Below are 15759 nucleotides of genomic sequence, written 5' to 3'. Positions count from 1 at the left end.
GTTTGTCTTACATGTCCTTGGGGGGAATGTGGGTAGTGTGCATACATAACATCTTCGTCTTTGCTATTGGATCATGGCATGTGTGAAAGATTAATGTGAACAGATTTTGCTCCAAAATTAAGATAATTTAAGCACTTTTAACAGAGATATCTATTAGAACATTCTACAAAACATAAGATGGCAAAATATTTTGGCATTTTATGTGATTGACAGTTTCCCTGCAACTAAAGATTTATTTTTACTTTTTGTTGAAGTCAACAAGTTCAAGCTGCTCCTAATTAAAAATGAGCATGATTCCCTTCCCTCCACTTGGACTTTATTTATCAATGCATATTTGACACAGTATCTCTCATCACTCACCTGTACCAGAGAATAGTCACTCAAAAGTTTTGTGTTAAATTTGAGGCTGTCAATGAATTCAGAAAATTCTTATGACTCAACTTCACAATTTTTTTAGATTAGCAGGAATGCTCCAGCTTCCTGACTGAAGAACACTTCTTAATTACAGCCCTTCATGCTCTCAGCATGAGCTTTCAGAAGACTACTAAATCAAAGGACAGCCAGCATAAAACTGCTCTGTTAAATGATGCCTCTGCAAAGTGGTGCACCTTGTACCTGAGAGGCAGCCAGGCACTCGGTCTGTGAGCTGCTCTGGACCCTGCACATCACTGCCCACGAGGTCGAGAGGGTCAGATCACCCTGCACAAAGCCACGGCCAACACAGAGCAGCCCACTTCTTAAAGCTTAAAGTGATTTGAATCTGTTGAACTTGAGAGGTGTCTCTGTGTGCAACCATGAGGCTGCAAATATAACTGAAACCCACTGTAGAGGGGAAATGAGCACGTGGCCCTCCCTTTCCAGGCACCAGCTTTGGTGTGGTCCAGCTGCCCGTCTCTCCCCACGAGGAGCAGCTGGCTGGGCCAGATGACTTACAACATTGGCCTTCATTGCTCAAAGCCTGTCTCTTTCATCGTCCTGGGTCTGCAATGCCCACCATCCTGTTCCCGGGCTTTGCAAGGGCCCCACTTCCTTGAAAGAGTCACAGGGTAGGTGAGGTCTATGCCAGAAGCCTTAGAAACGGAAGGTGATTACAGATGGAGATGAAGCTGTAGGAATCATGGCAGAGCTGGGGGCCTGCTGCCCGTGGAGCAATGGTCATGGTCCAGCCCAGCGACTCCCTGGCTGACCACGAGAGTAGCTGGGCTTGTCCCCATCAGCACACCAGAATCCTCCAGCTCCAAATGTGACAGCCACATTCATAAAAAAGAACACCTGGAGAAAGGGTTGGCCTGGGGTCCCGCAGGTCTGAATGATTTCCTTGTGTGCCGGACATGATGTCACAAACATCATACGTTAAGTTATTTAGTCTTCAAAACAGCCAAAAAGAAGGTACTGTTGCCGGGTCTTACACATAGAAAGCAAAGGCCATGCATATCAAATAATTTTCCCACAACACATTACTTATCAATGTTAGTTGGATCTAGGATCATAGACAAAATGATTTCTAAATCCACACAGACTCTACAAAATGACACCACGCTCTACTTCATCAAAGCAACTGCATAAATAAATGGAAACAAATTATGTGTATATGGAGGTATATCAGTATATACCCATGGAGGTCGATATGAGAATAGATGGATACATAGATGGAGAGAAGGATAGAAGATGAACACATAGGAAGGAAGAGGGTGATGGAGGATATTGGACTGGTGGATGGGTGATGGACAGGTGGGTAGACGGGTGATAGACGGATGGATGGATGGTAGGGAGGAAGGCAGGTGGTAAACAGATGCACCAGCTTGAGGCTTACCTTTAGCGTATCTCCTTCCAACAGCTGGAAGCTCCGCGCTCTGAGGCGGATCCCCCTGCCAGGTTCCGTCTCTATTTTATAGATACACTCGTGGTTATTATCATAATTGGATGGGAAATTTGGAGACAGTAATGTGCCTTCATTTCCTTTCACACTTGCTCCACATTCAGCTAAAATAAATAGGACATTAAAAGAGGATTCAAAAGTGGAATTACTGATTTTAATAGATCAAAAATTCCAACATTATGATCACCCTCTCTTCTACCAATGCATGTCCCTCATTTATGCCTTTTTTTAAATTATAAAAACAGAGTAGTGGCTTACTTTTACAGCTTAATCACGGGGCAGAAAAGACATCCCATTCCCCCCTTTTCAATAGTTTCTTGGTTATTGTAATAGAACGGCCTTCCTCTGCGGATGCAGCTCACCACCCTATGAAGAGCTCCCTGGCCACATCTCGGCCTGGCCCCCTCTGCCCACCTGTTTCCCCCCCCCATGAAATGCCCGGTCATCTCCACGTGCCGATCCTATTGTGAGACCAGCATGCTTTCCTGCTCTTGAACTTCCTGGCATCAAGCAGTGCATTTAAGGGGGTCTAATGACACAGAAAGCAGCAGAGCCTTCTGATAGGCCACAGCACTGTCCCGTCCACGCCGTCTCAGGATGGAGACCATCCCGTGGCAACCACTATGCTCTTTCCCCTTTTCCTGATGGAAGTACAGGGCTGTTGACTTTCAACTCCAAAATCACACAAAACAAACTTCCTTGAACCATGGCGAAGCGACAATCATAAAACCCCAGTATCTGTTGATCATGGAAAGTCACACACCCTCAGCATCTGTTTTCTCATCTATGACTGTGAACGGTGTCAGTTAAGAACGCCTTCAGCTCTAAAATTCCATGACAAAAACAGGGTGAAATGAAGTCACTACGCACACAGACACCCATGTGCACGTACGTGTGTGCGACAGACCCCTGGGCTTCGGTATCAACGACTTTACCAGCCACACAATGTGACAGGCAGAGTGATTCTTAAAAATTCAACAAGATAAGTATTGGTTTAAATAATAGCAATGAAGTTGAGCTGAGCCCAAGTAAAGCATTAATTAAGTACCAAGAGGAAGGGAAAGCCAGCACACTCCGTCCCCCGCAGGCTGCCCCAGGCAGGGCACAGCCTCTGCAGGTCCCTTCCGCACGATCTGGCCCTAGCACGACTCTTACTTTCTTTGGCAGTGAGTGAGAGAGTGACATCACAGGCCACAGTTCCCTAGCCCAAGTGCAGTAGGGGCTGCTGGGCGTCTTGGGGGGACCACGCTGGCTCGTGCCTGGTGGTGTCCTCGTGTGGGAGGCTGTGAGGGGAGAATCAGGCAGGAACATGCCTGAGGACTTCCTTCCTGAACAGAGACCATCAGGCAGGAGTGGACGGGCATTTGAGGAGGTGCTGAGGGAGGCCCAGGGACTTGACTCGGAGACCTGAAGAGATGGCAATGGGATTCCACCACAATATCAAGGCTTCCTGCTCCATCCCCTGTTACTTCACGTGCAGTTTATACTCCAAAGCATTCTTTTAGCCACAGTTAGCGGACAGAAAACTGCATGGCTGCTGGCGTCCCTTCCAGGTCAGACAGCCCGGGTGGAAGACCATGGCTCCATAGCTTGCACCCAAGAAGACGTTCACAGAGGCCCTCCCTGGGCGTCGGTGATGATTCACTGACATGGACCATCCATGTGAATGTCCTCTTGTTCCTTCCTGAAGAATCAGAGGGCTACTGACCCACAGGCAGAAGGCACAAGGTGAAAACCAGGACACAACCAGAAGGCGAGGTCCCCAGGGCTGCTCTGCAGAGCCGGGGATGTTCACACTCGTGAAGGCGCTGACCCAACGAGGACAAGGGGAGAAAGTCACTGAATCTGTTGACCAGATTGGGGAACCAAATCACCAATATTAGGAATTTTTACTTAAAGTTGAATTTGGCAACATTCAACAGAGGAAACTATTTGAAAATCAAATTTAGGTGCTTTAACTCAAGACTTATAGGTTTGGGAAAAGCCTCACACTCTTGAAATGTAATACATGCCAACAAAGTGTCACGGGGAGCACATTCTGGTAGAGGGACACTTCTGGGGACATGTTCCTGTAGCTGTAGAAGTGCCACCTGGAGAATCCACCCAGCAGGCTGGGCTGTGTCAGGAGTCCTCTGTCCTGCAGGCAGCCCTGGCCACGAGCCTGCAGTGGGGTGGGTGGGGTGATGAGGACCTGGTCTTCAAGAGCTGCTCCCCATCTTCCCCCTCAGCTGCAAGAGGCCAAGAGGATGGAGGGAGCCTTGGAGGGACGAGGGGCAATCGAGCAGCCTCGGGGCTCCCACCCAAGAGCTCTGCCTCTATGCTGCCTGAGCAGCTGTGGGAGATGGCCCTGTGCACCCTCACGGAGCAAGCCAAGCCAAGCCCCCCAGGTCCAGGCCATCTGGGAGTGCCACAAGCACCACTGCAGAGGAAGAGCTTTCTCCTGGGACTGGGGCTCCCTGTCACCAGCTGTGGTGTCTGTGTTCACCTAGGCAGGTTTAGTTCCCTTGGCTAGTGGTGGCTGGCCCACCTACCCTTGCCCTCCACACTACCAGATTTTTATTCTATTGTTTTCCTTCTTAGCAAACTTGCCACATGTTTTACAGATTTGTGAGTATCTGAAAAGTTTTAAAGTAGGTTCAATCCATCACAAGGAGGCTGAGGCATAAACTAAAATAAATGATGTTTGCTAGCACAAATTTTCTAAGTTCTCTACATTCACTCATAGTTCTCCCAGTGGTCCTATGTGACAGATCGCTAAGCCTCACTTGTAGATGAGGAAACTAAGGCATAGAATGATTCACAAATCAAGGCTCTTTCCCAAGGTCATAAGGTGAATGTAGATTTGAGAGATACAAACAGTAAGGGCTCAGGAAGAGAATGACACTCTTCACAGCCTAAATGATGCTGAACACATTTTATATCAAATTGTTCACAATAATGCTCCCAATTTATAATGATGAAATGAATATTGGTAGGTCAAATTTTCTAGAAGAGTATGTTATTAAGGACATTCAGTTGAAACAGGTCACCAGTGAGCTGAAGCTTGTGTTAGTCATCAACCATATAATCATTTCTCATAATATCCCAAGAAGAAAGGGCAAGAAAGAAGAATTGAGCACTGTTAGCCATGGAAGAACATGAAATCAAACCCAAGGAAGTAATTCTGGATATATTTTTGTTGGCATTTAGATTTGGAGGCTCTTTTAAAGCAAATAAATAACAAATGGTGGTAACTAAGTCTACACTATGCAAAATAATAACTGCAAAATTAACTGCCCGCTTGTGACTGATACCACATTGGAAACTATGTTGCTTCAGCTTGTGGGAAGAGAAGACAGGAGCAATGAGCCAGCTTCTGAGCCCCCATGTCTCACTGCAGACTCACCTCAGAAAGCAAATCTGCTATTTCTGAGCAGGTATTTCTCATAACTTGAGTCACGATGGAGATTTATCAGTAAATAGGCAATGACGACTCTTTGAACCTAACTTACACATGACAACACATCTGCATGGGTATCATCATTCCTGGGCAGAAAGAACCAAGATGTGTCTAAGAGCCCAAGAGAAGTTCACTAAACCCTGGGGCTACACTGGAGGAGATAACTAGAGGAAGCTAGGCACTTAGGCTCAAAGGCAGGTCCTCAGAAAAATTGCAAGATTTAAGGGATCAAAAAGTCAAAAATTCTTTGAACTTGACTCAAGGGATCCAGTGTAATTCTTCATTACCAGAGCAATTAAATGATTCACTTTTTACATTTTTTAATAATCCATTTAATATTACTTTAAGGTAAATGGATACAAATTTTCTTGATATGAATCATTTGCTGTATTATAAAGAATCCACTGAAATTTTAATTAAAATTGAATTGTTATGGAAAGTTTTGGAATGAAACTAATTAAAACTAAATTAACCATGATAGAAAGGAGTCAATTGATTTTTTTCCTTGAATTTTTGTGTACAAAGGCGATGACCTGTGACACCAATGTCTTTCCTCTTCCTCTTGGGCTGCTGTGACAAGCACCCCCCTGGGCCTGGATCAACAAGCTTGTTCACAGAGACATTGCCAGGCCCAGGATCCCTGTGGCTTAGCTAATTCTCCACAGTGAGAAAGGCCACGCCCACTGCTGCAGGACACGCCCACCTGCGCAGTCTGGGCCACCCACCTGCGCCTCGCCCCAGCTCCCTCCAGACACAGCGCTGGCCTCAGGGAACACAGGTGAGTCCCTGTGGCCTCAAGGCCTCCTGGAAACTGTGAGGGGGCTTTGAGAAGGCTGTGAGGTTGCCCGGAGAGTGGGTTCCGTTCACTCTGCAAGGGTGTGTGCTTTGGAAGCACAGAAATACAAAATGGCCTAGTTTACTGCCTTTAATGAAGCAAATCAGCAAACCTTGCCCACGACAGAGGAAGTGTGAATCATTTAAAACACAGAGTCCTACATGTACTCAGAGAAGATGTAAAATGGTATTACATTTGACCCATTTATTGTCCTATGCACATTTACTCTTTAATTAATCCTATTATTGGATCAGCTCTTAAGAATCAGCAGCAATTAAAGTTCTAATTTTTAATTTTGTTTCAAATTTTTGAATCAAGAATTTATTTACAGAAACTACGGACTCATTGTCATAGGAAAATAATGTTTAAATAGAATTGGTCAAATGTATTAAAGCTAAATGCTTTTTAGGGTTCAAAGAAACTTGAAGTCACCATACACTCTGCCTCTGAAAGGCCTGTGACCCATTAGGGTCCGCAGCTTGATGTCTGTTCTGCTCGGACTCCGTTCTCCAGTCAACAGAGTTTAGCAGACTGACTCCGCGAGAGGCCATCTCCCATCTCACGCACATCCTGAAGAACTGCCTCGTCAGGTCCTCACCTGGTGCTTTTCCAGATGTGGGTGCACAGCTCTAAGACCCCCTACCTGGGGACACTCTGTGTCCAGGGAACTGAAGCCGAGTCCCAGAGGCAAACGGACCCACCTCAGCTTGCACGGGGCTGTTCTGATAAGCCTGAAAACACTTCTCAGGTGGGGGCACAGCCAGCCTCCCCACAGGCCCCCAGCTGGGCCACCCACTGGCCACAGTGCAGGGTGACGGGCTTGGCGCTGTCAGTCAGTGTGACTGGGTCCTGCCACGCACACCCAGCCTGGGGCTGGATCAGCCTCCCCACAGGCCCCCAGCTGGGCCACCCACTGGCCACGGTGCAGGGTGACAGGCTGTGGTGCTGTCAGTCAGTGTGACTGGGTCCTGCCATGCACACCCAGCCTGGGGTCAGATCAGCCTCCCCACAGGCCCCTAGCTGGGCCACCCACTGGCCACAGTGCAGGCTGACAGGCTGTGGTGCTGCCTGCCAGTGTGACTGGGTCCTGTCATGCACACCCAGCCTGGGGCCGGATCAGCCTCACAGGTGGGAGCACAGCCAGCCTCCCCACAGGTGCCCAGCTGGGCCACCCACTGGCCACAGTGCAGGCTGACAGTCTGTGGTGCTGTCAGTCAGTGTGACTGGGTCCTGCCACGCACACCCAGCCTGGGGCTGGATCAGCCTCACACTGGAGGTAAACTTCCCTTGAGTGCATCTCAGTGCTGTCCACTGTAATGCTGGGCCGCCATGCTCTGGGGACTATGAGAATCATCATGGAGATTTCTTGGGGACACTTCTCTTCCTTAAATCTATTCTCTATCTTTTGCCCTGCTTTCCAACCAAGATGCCACAAAGTATCTGAAATGTCACAGAATAGGCATGTTTTGTTACTATTGAACAGTCATGCAGCCGGCTCCTAGAGGCCCTCAGCCACTGGAAAGTCTCTGGCCACAGTGAGGTGTGGAGAACAGGAATGGGAGAGGAGAGCCAGGACTTGCACTGAAATGGTCTTCTGTGGCTTGCTTCCCCTGGGCCACCTGATGGTGGGGTATGTGCTCCATGGCCTGACACGGAGCCTGCCCTGAGCAGCTGTGTCAGACGGTAGGGGATGTCTGCTGCTGTGTCCACGTTGGTGAGACAGAAGTGCTGAGACACCAGCCAGGTCCTTACTGACCAGCTGAACCCTGGTTCAAACCTTCTCTGAAGGTGCACCTACTGTGGACGTGTAGTAACGTCACCAACAGACCTTCATTTTGACATAAACCATTTAGGACAGCTTTCTCTGCCTGGCAGCTAAAGCAATCTTGAATGGTACTTGGGTAATTAAACGCTCAGAGGTGCCACAAGAGAGATCTTGAGCACGTCTAGAGGAGATGAACAGCATGGGGTATATGAGATACATCATCATAAACAAATAATTAGATAGAAAAAGCCCAAGAGGAGTAAATGCAAATGAAAAGAAGACTTCTCCTCCACTCAGGAGTGAACTGGAAAAGAGGGAAAGGGTGGCTCAGGTGTTACCCAGGAAGTGTGGTGAGAACGGGTGGATTAGGAAAATGAGAGGTGCTCACAACTCGGTCAATGTCCTGAGGCTGTCACCTGCCATCTCTTGGGTGTGTAAGGGTCCCGCGAAACGTCGGAGTAAGAGACCATAAGAGACTCTCTTATGTAACAGCAGAAGGGTGGGTTTATTTGGAGACCAGCATGCTAGGGTTCTCTCTATAGCAAAGAGAGATAGAGCCCTGAGAACAGCTTGAGCAGAGCTTATATACTTTTTTTGGAGAGGGCAGGGAGGGAAGTTTATTGACAGGTCAGGGCGAGTGGGCAGCTTGCCTGCAACCGAGTGAGGGAGTGCATTCTGCAGCTTGGCAGTTGGGAACAGCACATTTTGGGAACAAGATTAGCAAAAACAGTTCTCAGGAATTAGCAAAAACAGTTCTCAGGATTTTAACAGTGTTTTGTTAAGCATATTGAAAAACGGAGTGACAAGTACCTATTTTATTAACCTTTCAGGTGGACTTGCAAGTTTTGGTCATGGCTATTTCGTAATTTTAAAGGAACACAGAATATTGCTGAATCAAGTTTTCTAGATCTAAAGAGAAGCTTTAAGGGAGGTCACCTGGTTCCTTGGGTGAACAGGTGGTCTCAGGGTGAGGTGGCTCACCTGAAAGCAGCTCTCGGCCTGGGGAAGACCAAGACACAAGGCAGCTTTGATGGCATAGGCATCTCCCAGGGAAGACGGAAGACTGCTTCTCCACAGTTCAAAAGTGGGTAGAGGGGTAGTGGGGTGCACTCGGAGGACAGAAGTCTTCGTCCTGAAGGGAGGGGCCAGCCCTCCATGTAGGGGTGCCTGGAGACAGGCACGGGGTATGAAGGAGAGCCAGGGCTCTGTGCTGGGGGACTCGGTTCCAGCAGAAGCATGCTGAGTGGGAGCCCTGGGGGACCTGGGCATCTGGCCCCTCCAGTGAACGGAGGACCCTGTGTTGCAGGGTTGAGAGCAGTGCCCAGGGTGTGGGGTAGGGTGATTCACCAGGTTCTGCTGAGGGACAAATGGGTTGAGGTCTTGGATGTGGACAGTGCCTCTGTCCAGAGTGGACAGCCTGTGTTCCCAGGGCTGGTGGGCTCCATCCAGCAGCCAGAGGCCCAGCCCAGGAGAGAAGCAGGAGAGTACACTGGGCCTGGGCACTGTGACTTGGGTGAGCATGACCTGAGAGCTGGGCACAGGTGGGGTCCTTCAGAACCAGGAATGAAGAGGGGTGGACAGTGCGGGAGGAGGAGGGACACACCCACTGGGCCAGCTGGTGTGTTTTGGGGCCATCAACAGCACTCTACTTAAAGGTATCTTGGCCAGATGGGCTGGGAGGAAAAATCAAGAGGGTTTATAGGGTCAGGGATCCCATATGTGGGTGGTGGTTAAAAGCGGGACCCAGCTTCACAGCACCTTTGGAGCTCTGTGCCCTTGGGTGAAGTTCTCAGATTCTTTGTGTCCTAGAATTCCCATATTTAAGACAGAATGACCATAGACCTGCTCACTGCATACAGATGCGATAGATTAAATAAAATACTCATGCCTGCCCTCCAGGAAGCACTAAGGACCGGTCGCTGCTATTCCAGGTCTAGATATTGTGCAATATTTTAGACAACAGCGTAACAGGCAGAATAACAAGAAAGGCGGTGCAAGGTAATAATCTAGATAAAGCAGAATGACGGCAATGGACAGGGTGACCGCAGACCAGCGAGCGCCACATGTTCGGAAGCTTGCTGGATCTCACTGAGGGAGGGTCGTTTCCTGGGCCTCCGTCTGTCTCTGGCAGGCCTGTCTCACCTGGGGATCGGGGTCCGGGGAACTCTGGTAACCCTCAGATCATTAGCACAGGCTGTGCTTCTTTCAAAGACAGTTTTCAAAACTTGCCTCCAGTTCTCAAGTAAAAGTCACAACCAAAGTGGGAACTCTGCTCTCAGGAGAGGGTGGCCTGGCACGAGGGGGAGGTGGTGTAAGTGGGTCCCTGAACCTGCCTGACGCTGCCGCCAGATGGAAACCTGAAACACTGCCTGGTGTTGACTCGCACGGTGTTCCTAAGTCACGCTGAGGGTTGGAGAGACGGGGGCCATGAGGAACCTGGGAATGACACGTTGACGTTCTAGACCTTCCTGTGTGTAGCCAGATCTTATTCCCAGGGTGACCCCGGCTGCCCCCGGAATGTCGGCTGGTGAGATTAGTCCTCACGGACTCCGAAAGCACAACCCCAGGGTGCTCTCTCACCCACCTCTGCTCCTAGGCCTTTTTCTCTAAGTTAAAGGAAGAGGGGGTAAAACCCACCATGTGCTCAGCAAGGCTGAGGCAAGTGCAGACCTCTGCCTGAGCTGGCGACAGGCCTCCTGGCCATGGTCAGCACCTTCCTGCAGCCAGGGGCCAGGGGTCCCTCCAGGCCCTCAGAGCAGCATAGAGCCAGCCACCCCTGAACTCCACCTCCGACCAGCACTCCCACCCAGCACGAGCCCAGGATGTGTCTCCAAGTACTAACAGGAAAACTCCTGTGAGTCTGCCCTCTCTAGCCTGGGGCCACCTGACAGTCCACAGCAGGCCCATGTCAGAGGCTCAGGGGACAGGAGGCCAGGGTGCTGTTCCAGATTGTCATCACTGCTCTTCCAGGAGAGTGTGGCTTCCAACCAGTGCGTTACCAGAGGCCCCTCTATTCCACCTGGGCGTCTACCTCGTTATTATTTCCCAGATTACTTGTATACATATGTACCTGTACTTTCCCTCCATAAATATGCTTGACACGTGATTACGTTCACTCTTGTTCAGTTGTAAATTTTAGAGCTGAAAGGGACACCCTTCATAAGACAACTCCAGCAGTGTGGGCTGGGTCCAGCCTGGGCCCCACCGCCCTGTCCACCCCACTCTGCTTCCTGGCTGGGCGGAGCCCTGTCCCCACAGATGAATGAAATGAAAGCGTGTGACCACCTACCCACACACCTTGGCAGAGGTGCACTCCACACACGGCGGCCCCCACCCAGGCAGGCAAGCTTGGTGGCACCTTCTAAGCGGTATCCCGGGAAACAGGAGAAGGTCAGCGAGTCCCCCACGCCAAAGTGGAACCCGATTCTGCGGCTGAAGGCAGGGACTCCAGGGTCGTCACACGGCTCCAGATCATACTCTGAGACAGGAGGAGAGAGAGTGAGCATGTGGGATTGGTGGATGCCACACGGGGACCTAACAACTCAGCAAAAATTCAAAGAGGTCTCGTTAAAAATATGAAAACAGGCAGCTGTTCCCAAGCTCCGCTGTGCTCTGGGCGGTTTCTGTCCCTTGAATTAGGAGCTCTCCTTTGACAAGTGGTGTGAATACTAATATTTTTAAAATTCAGACACGTAACACTGTAAAGTGAAATGACCCGCTTCAGAGGTGCCCCTTGGAGAGTGTGGGGTGATTTGACTGATACTTCTGCTGACATCAGTTTCTGCGCTGCTTTTAAAGGTGCTTTGCAACCACCAAGACACAGAGCGCAAGAGAAAAGCCATGTCCAGCATGGGTTGATGAAAGCTCCCGTGGCCCATTTCACCTCTCAACCTGCCCCAGAAATGTATAGAAAATCTTCTATAAACTAGAAATTTCTATAAACCACCCAAGAAGAAAATGCTAACACAGTTTTCTAAAAGCAGTTATGCTGGCACGTTGCTGCACCCTGAGGGGGAGTTTCAAGATACTGGTGCTGATAACAGCCCTTCCCGACCCCTCCAGACCTCGGTACATGGGCAAGGTGCTCTGGTTGATGCTGATCCCTGGGTCTGTTGTGAAGTTTGGGTTTTCGCTAACTGTTAGTCGGTCAGAGCACGGACAGGAGCCTGGATGGAGCTTGATGTCTCCCTTCCTGCTGTGCCTCAGTATGAGACGTGTGTCGGACCTGGATGGGGCTCTCAGAGGTGTGGAAAGGTCAAGTGCAGGATAAGCATTATTCAAATCACCAGGCAGAGGAGGGTCAGGCTTCCAGATTTTGGTGGCAGAAACATGGAAAAGCCTGCTGATGTTTCTAGGACAGCTCTGCTTTCATCGCAGTCTCCCGTACCGCCTCAAGGCCCCGAACTCTGAGGTTCAGACCTAGTGCTCCTGGGGATCATGCTGAGAGCAACCCTTTGTCAACGTTCTCCATATTTTCCAAATTTGAGTCTTTTTCACTTTTACCACTTGTCTGGTTGCTCGTTGGCATGTCATTGCTGGACTGATGCCGCAGCCCCATCAAGGGGCATGGGGTGCTCCTCCCACGCTCCTCCTCCTCCTCCCTGAGCCTGCTGGTCTTCCGTGGGGCTGTCAGATTGTCTTTCCTCCTGCTCTGCCTTTGGGTAAAAACCTCCCATAATTCCTGTGTTCAAACTACTCTGGCCATTCTTAAAATGTAACTAATTTGACCTTATTTTAGTGCAACCCAGGAAGAAAGACATAAATGATACCCTGTAATTGCACTCAATAAATACCTATTAAAAACTATCACATACAAAGCATAATGATCAAACACTTAGGAAACACTAAGATGGTGCCGTCTGGGGAACTTTACCTCCTGTCTTGCTGAGGTCCTCCTTCTATGTGAGATGTACTTCACCTTCTCCATTCAGATGGGACCTTTCACGCAGTTTCTTTCCAACCCACTGAAAACTCTCCCAGAATGAGATAGTGATTTGGTATTACTTTGCGATAGACTATTATTATATTATGCAAAGAAACATCGCACTGCTGGGGTTCTTGGCTTGTGTACGTTTAATTAGTGTAGATGATGGCCTCTGAGAGCCACCTGCCTGAAGAGAGAGCCTGGTGCGGAACCATGAGATTAGATGGTGCCGGCTTTACACCCTGTGGGGTCATGGAAGGATGCTCCTGTCGATCACTAAGCAGTTTCATGATGTACATTCGCACCGTTTTCATCCCTCGTCTAGCACAAGGAAAACGCGTGGCCCTCAGGATTCCATCTTCCCTCTGACTGCCAGCCTGGTTCATCCTTTGTCTGTAGCCATGCTCTCACTCACTCCCCGGGTTCAGAGGCGTGGGCTGCAGCGCCACCTCAGCAGGAGACATGCTACAAGCCAGCTCGCGACACACCACCAGGCCAGCTCCTGGCTACTCTCAGCACTAGATCTTTGAAGGACTGAATGTTCCCTGTATCTCCATCATCTGTCCTGTGTCACCTTTGCCATCTGCCACAGCTCCCACAACATCACTGTGACCCACAGCCCCAGCCCTCTGCACTCGCCCTCTCAGTGGGTGTGGGAACCGCTGGGTGATCTCTGCTTCTCTAAAAGGTCTCCTTCCCGAGCTTCCACAATACCCACGGCCCTCCTGACCCATGGCCCCATCTTCCATAGGAGACTTGGATCCTCACCTCCAACCGCAGAGAGCTGAGCCCAGCTGTGACCCGGGGCCTGTCTCTTTGCACCTCAGACCTGCCCAGCGTCCTGGTCCTGTGGCTTCAAACCAGCCGACACTGCTGACTTTCAGGCACATTTCCTAACTTGAGCCTATCGTATCAACTCAAGACTCTCCCAATCTCTTTTGGATGTATACCTTAATTTTTCCAAAATAAAATTCTGTATTTCCTCCAAACCCTCCGTATGTAGAGGGCCCACCTGTCAATCTCTGCTCTCACCCTCGTGAAGGGTTCAGGGCACGTGCAGAATCAACGTGCAGTGGCTTCTGAGTCCTGCAGGCCAACCTGGCTCCAGGCCCCACCCTTCCCTTTCAGTTCAGGGCTCTGGATGCAGCGGCCTCCTTGTGTGCCCTTGTGGCCCCTCCCAACACTGCAGCGCCCCCAGGAGGCCCATCCCACGTTGTCCTTTATCACACACATGTCCTGGCCATCCAGTCCCAGTGTATCAGAGCCCCTCCCTGGAATCTGTTCAGGACAGTGTCTTTTCTCCTGTCCCCATGGACCTGCTTATCGCTCTCTGTGCCCCTGGAGGCTCTGCACCGTGCCTTGGTCCCCAGTGAATCCAGGCTTCTCGTCTCCAGCCCTGGACTCCCGCCAGGCTTCGTCCAGCGGTTCAGCCACACTTGCCGAGTGGAGAAACACATCACAAGAGCAATGAGCTCCGCTCTGTGGGGCACTGATGGATCAGCAGTGGGAGCAGCACCCCTCTGAAATCTCATGGGAGAGGGAGACAGCCACGTAGAAAGATGAGGTTAGGAATACCGATTTGTACTTAATGATGGGAGTGTTCTGTTGAGATCTGTGCTCCATTCTCACAGTGGTAAGGAGAAGGCACTTGAGAGGAGGCCGTGCAGGCTCTGCCTTCAGGGATGAAGGAGGGTCCTTGGTGAGGAGGGTCCTCTGGCCCGACCTCCTCCCTGGCTGGCTCTCCTGTGTCCTCCACCTGGGCCATGGTGAAGGAGCATGGGGCTCTGGCCAGAGGCTGAGGACCGTTATGTGAACTTGCCCCCACCACACCCACCCAGGCTTGTCTTCATGACTGTGGCCTCAGGTGTCCCCTGCACAGCAGGAACTAGACTGGGACGACATAGGGGAAGGAGCTGTGCTGCTGGGAGACGGGAGCAGGCCCTGGGCAACCGGGACCACAACGGGCTCTGGGGCCTGCGGAGGTCTGAAGGAGACACGTGAGGAGAGAACCTGCTCGCAGCGTTGGGAAGTGGCCAGGCTCTCCTGGTTTGAGGAGAATGACCGTGAGCTGTGTGAATTAACTGAGTTGACATTCTAGAAGCAGAATGTGGTGGGCAGGAGGCGGGTCGGGCACCAGTGTGCACAGACAGGGGCCTGACCCTGAGTGCCAGGGGCACCCAGCTTGGCGTGGGCATCTCCAGAGGCACCTCCCTCCCCAGTGTTGCCATCAGCCTCTGCAGGAGCAGCCAGGACGCTCCACGGGGAACTGTGTGTGAACGCGGCTTCTAGAAAGGAAAGCGACTGCACTGAGAGGAAGCAGAAGAGCCCAGGGAGCCATTTCCCACACACACCAGGGAAGTCCCCCGAGGGGCCAGCCCTTCCTCTGTGCAATGAAGCTGCTACCTATTTGGCCACTTGAAAAACAGACACCATGATATCAGCATCACCTGTGAGCGATTACCACCCCGTTTCCAGGCAAAATCTTTCCAGATGAAATTGGGTCTTTAGCGACGCTCAGGAACTTATTTCCCATGAAATGGGATTTGCTCTAAGACCATGCTGTGTGGCTGTCCTGGTGGGGTGGCCACTTCTGTAAGTTTCCTGTCAGTTTCCCTCCGTGGTGTATAAATGAATTGCAGATGTCCAGACTGTGAGGCTTTGGCTTCCGCAGCCAGTTCTGGAAACTCCACCAAGGCAGGGAAATGGCAGGGACAGACAAGACAAGTGACAACGGTCCAGGTTGGAGGAAGGCCCGGGGCAGCTGCTGAGGATGGCACTGCACTCCATGGAGCATGACCGCCCCGCAGCATTTGGCAGGTGACGGCCAAGTTCTCATTATAGGTGGGACGTGATCAGTCCTGCAGGGCAGAACTGGGAGCAAGCAAAGGCCTTCCATCAAGAGGTCTGTGGAGTACAG

General features: G+C 50.6%; 1 protein-coding gene across 1 annotated transcript in view; it reads right to left on the bottom strand.

Annotated features, from left to right (window-relative positions):
* The window catches only part of LOC144251494 (CUB and sushi domain-containing protein 1-like), a 425723-nt gene that overhangs the window by 151996 nt on the left and 257968 nt on the right, over window positions 1-15759 (bottom strand). The window contains exons 15-16 of the mRNA XM_077794365.1: window positions 11208-11396; window positions 1814-1983 (exon numbers count right to left, since the gene is read on the bottom strand). Of these exons, the coding sequence (XP_077650491.1) occupies window positions 1814-1983; window positions 11208-11396 (359 nt within the window). The remainder of the gene's footprint in view (window positions 1-1813; window positions 1984-11207; window positions 11397-15759) is intronic.

Source organism: Urocitellus parryii (genome assembly GCF_045843805.1).
Source record: "Urocitellus parryii isolate mUroPar1 chromosome 14 unlocalized genomic scaffold, mUroPar1.hap1 SUPER_14_unloc_1, whole genome shotgun sequence".
Lineage (NCBI taxonomy): Eukaryota > Metazoa > Chordata > Mammalia > Rodentia > Sciuridae > Urocitellus > Urocitellus parryii.
This window is presented reverse-complemented; position numbering and strand designations above follow the sequence as displayed.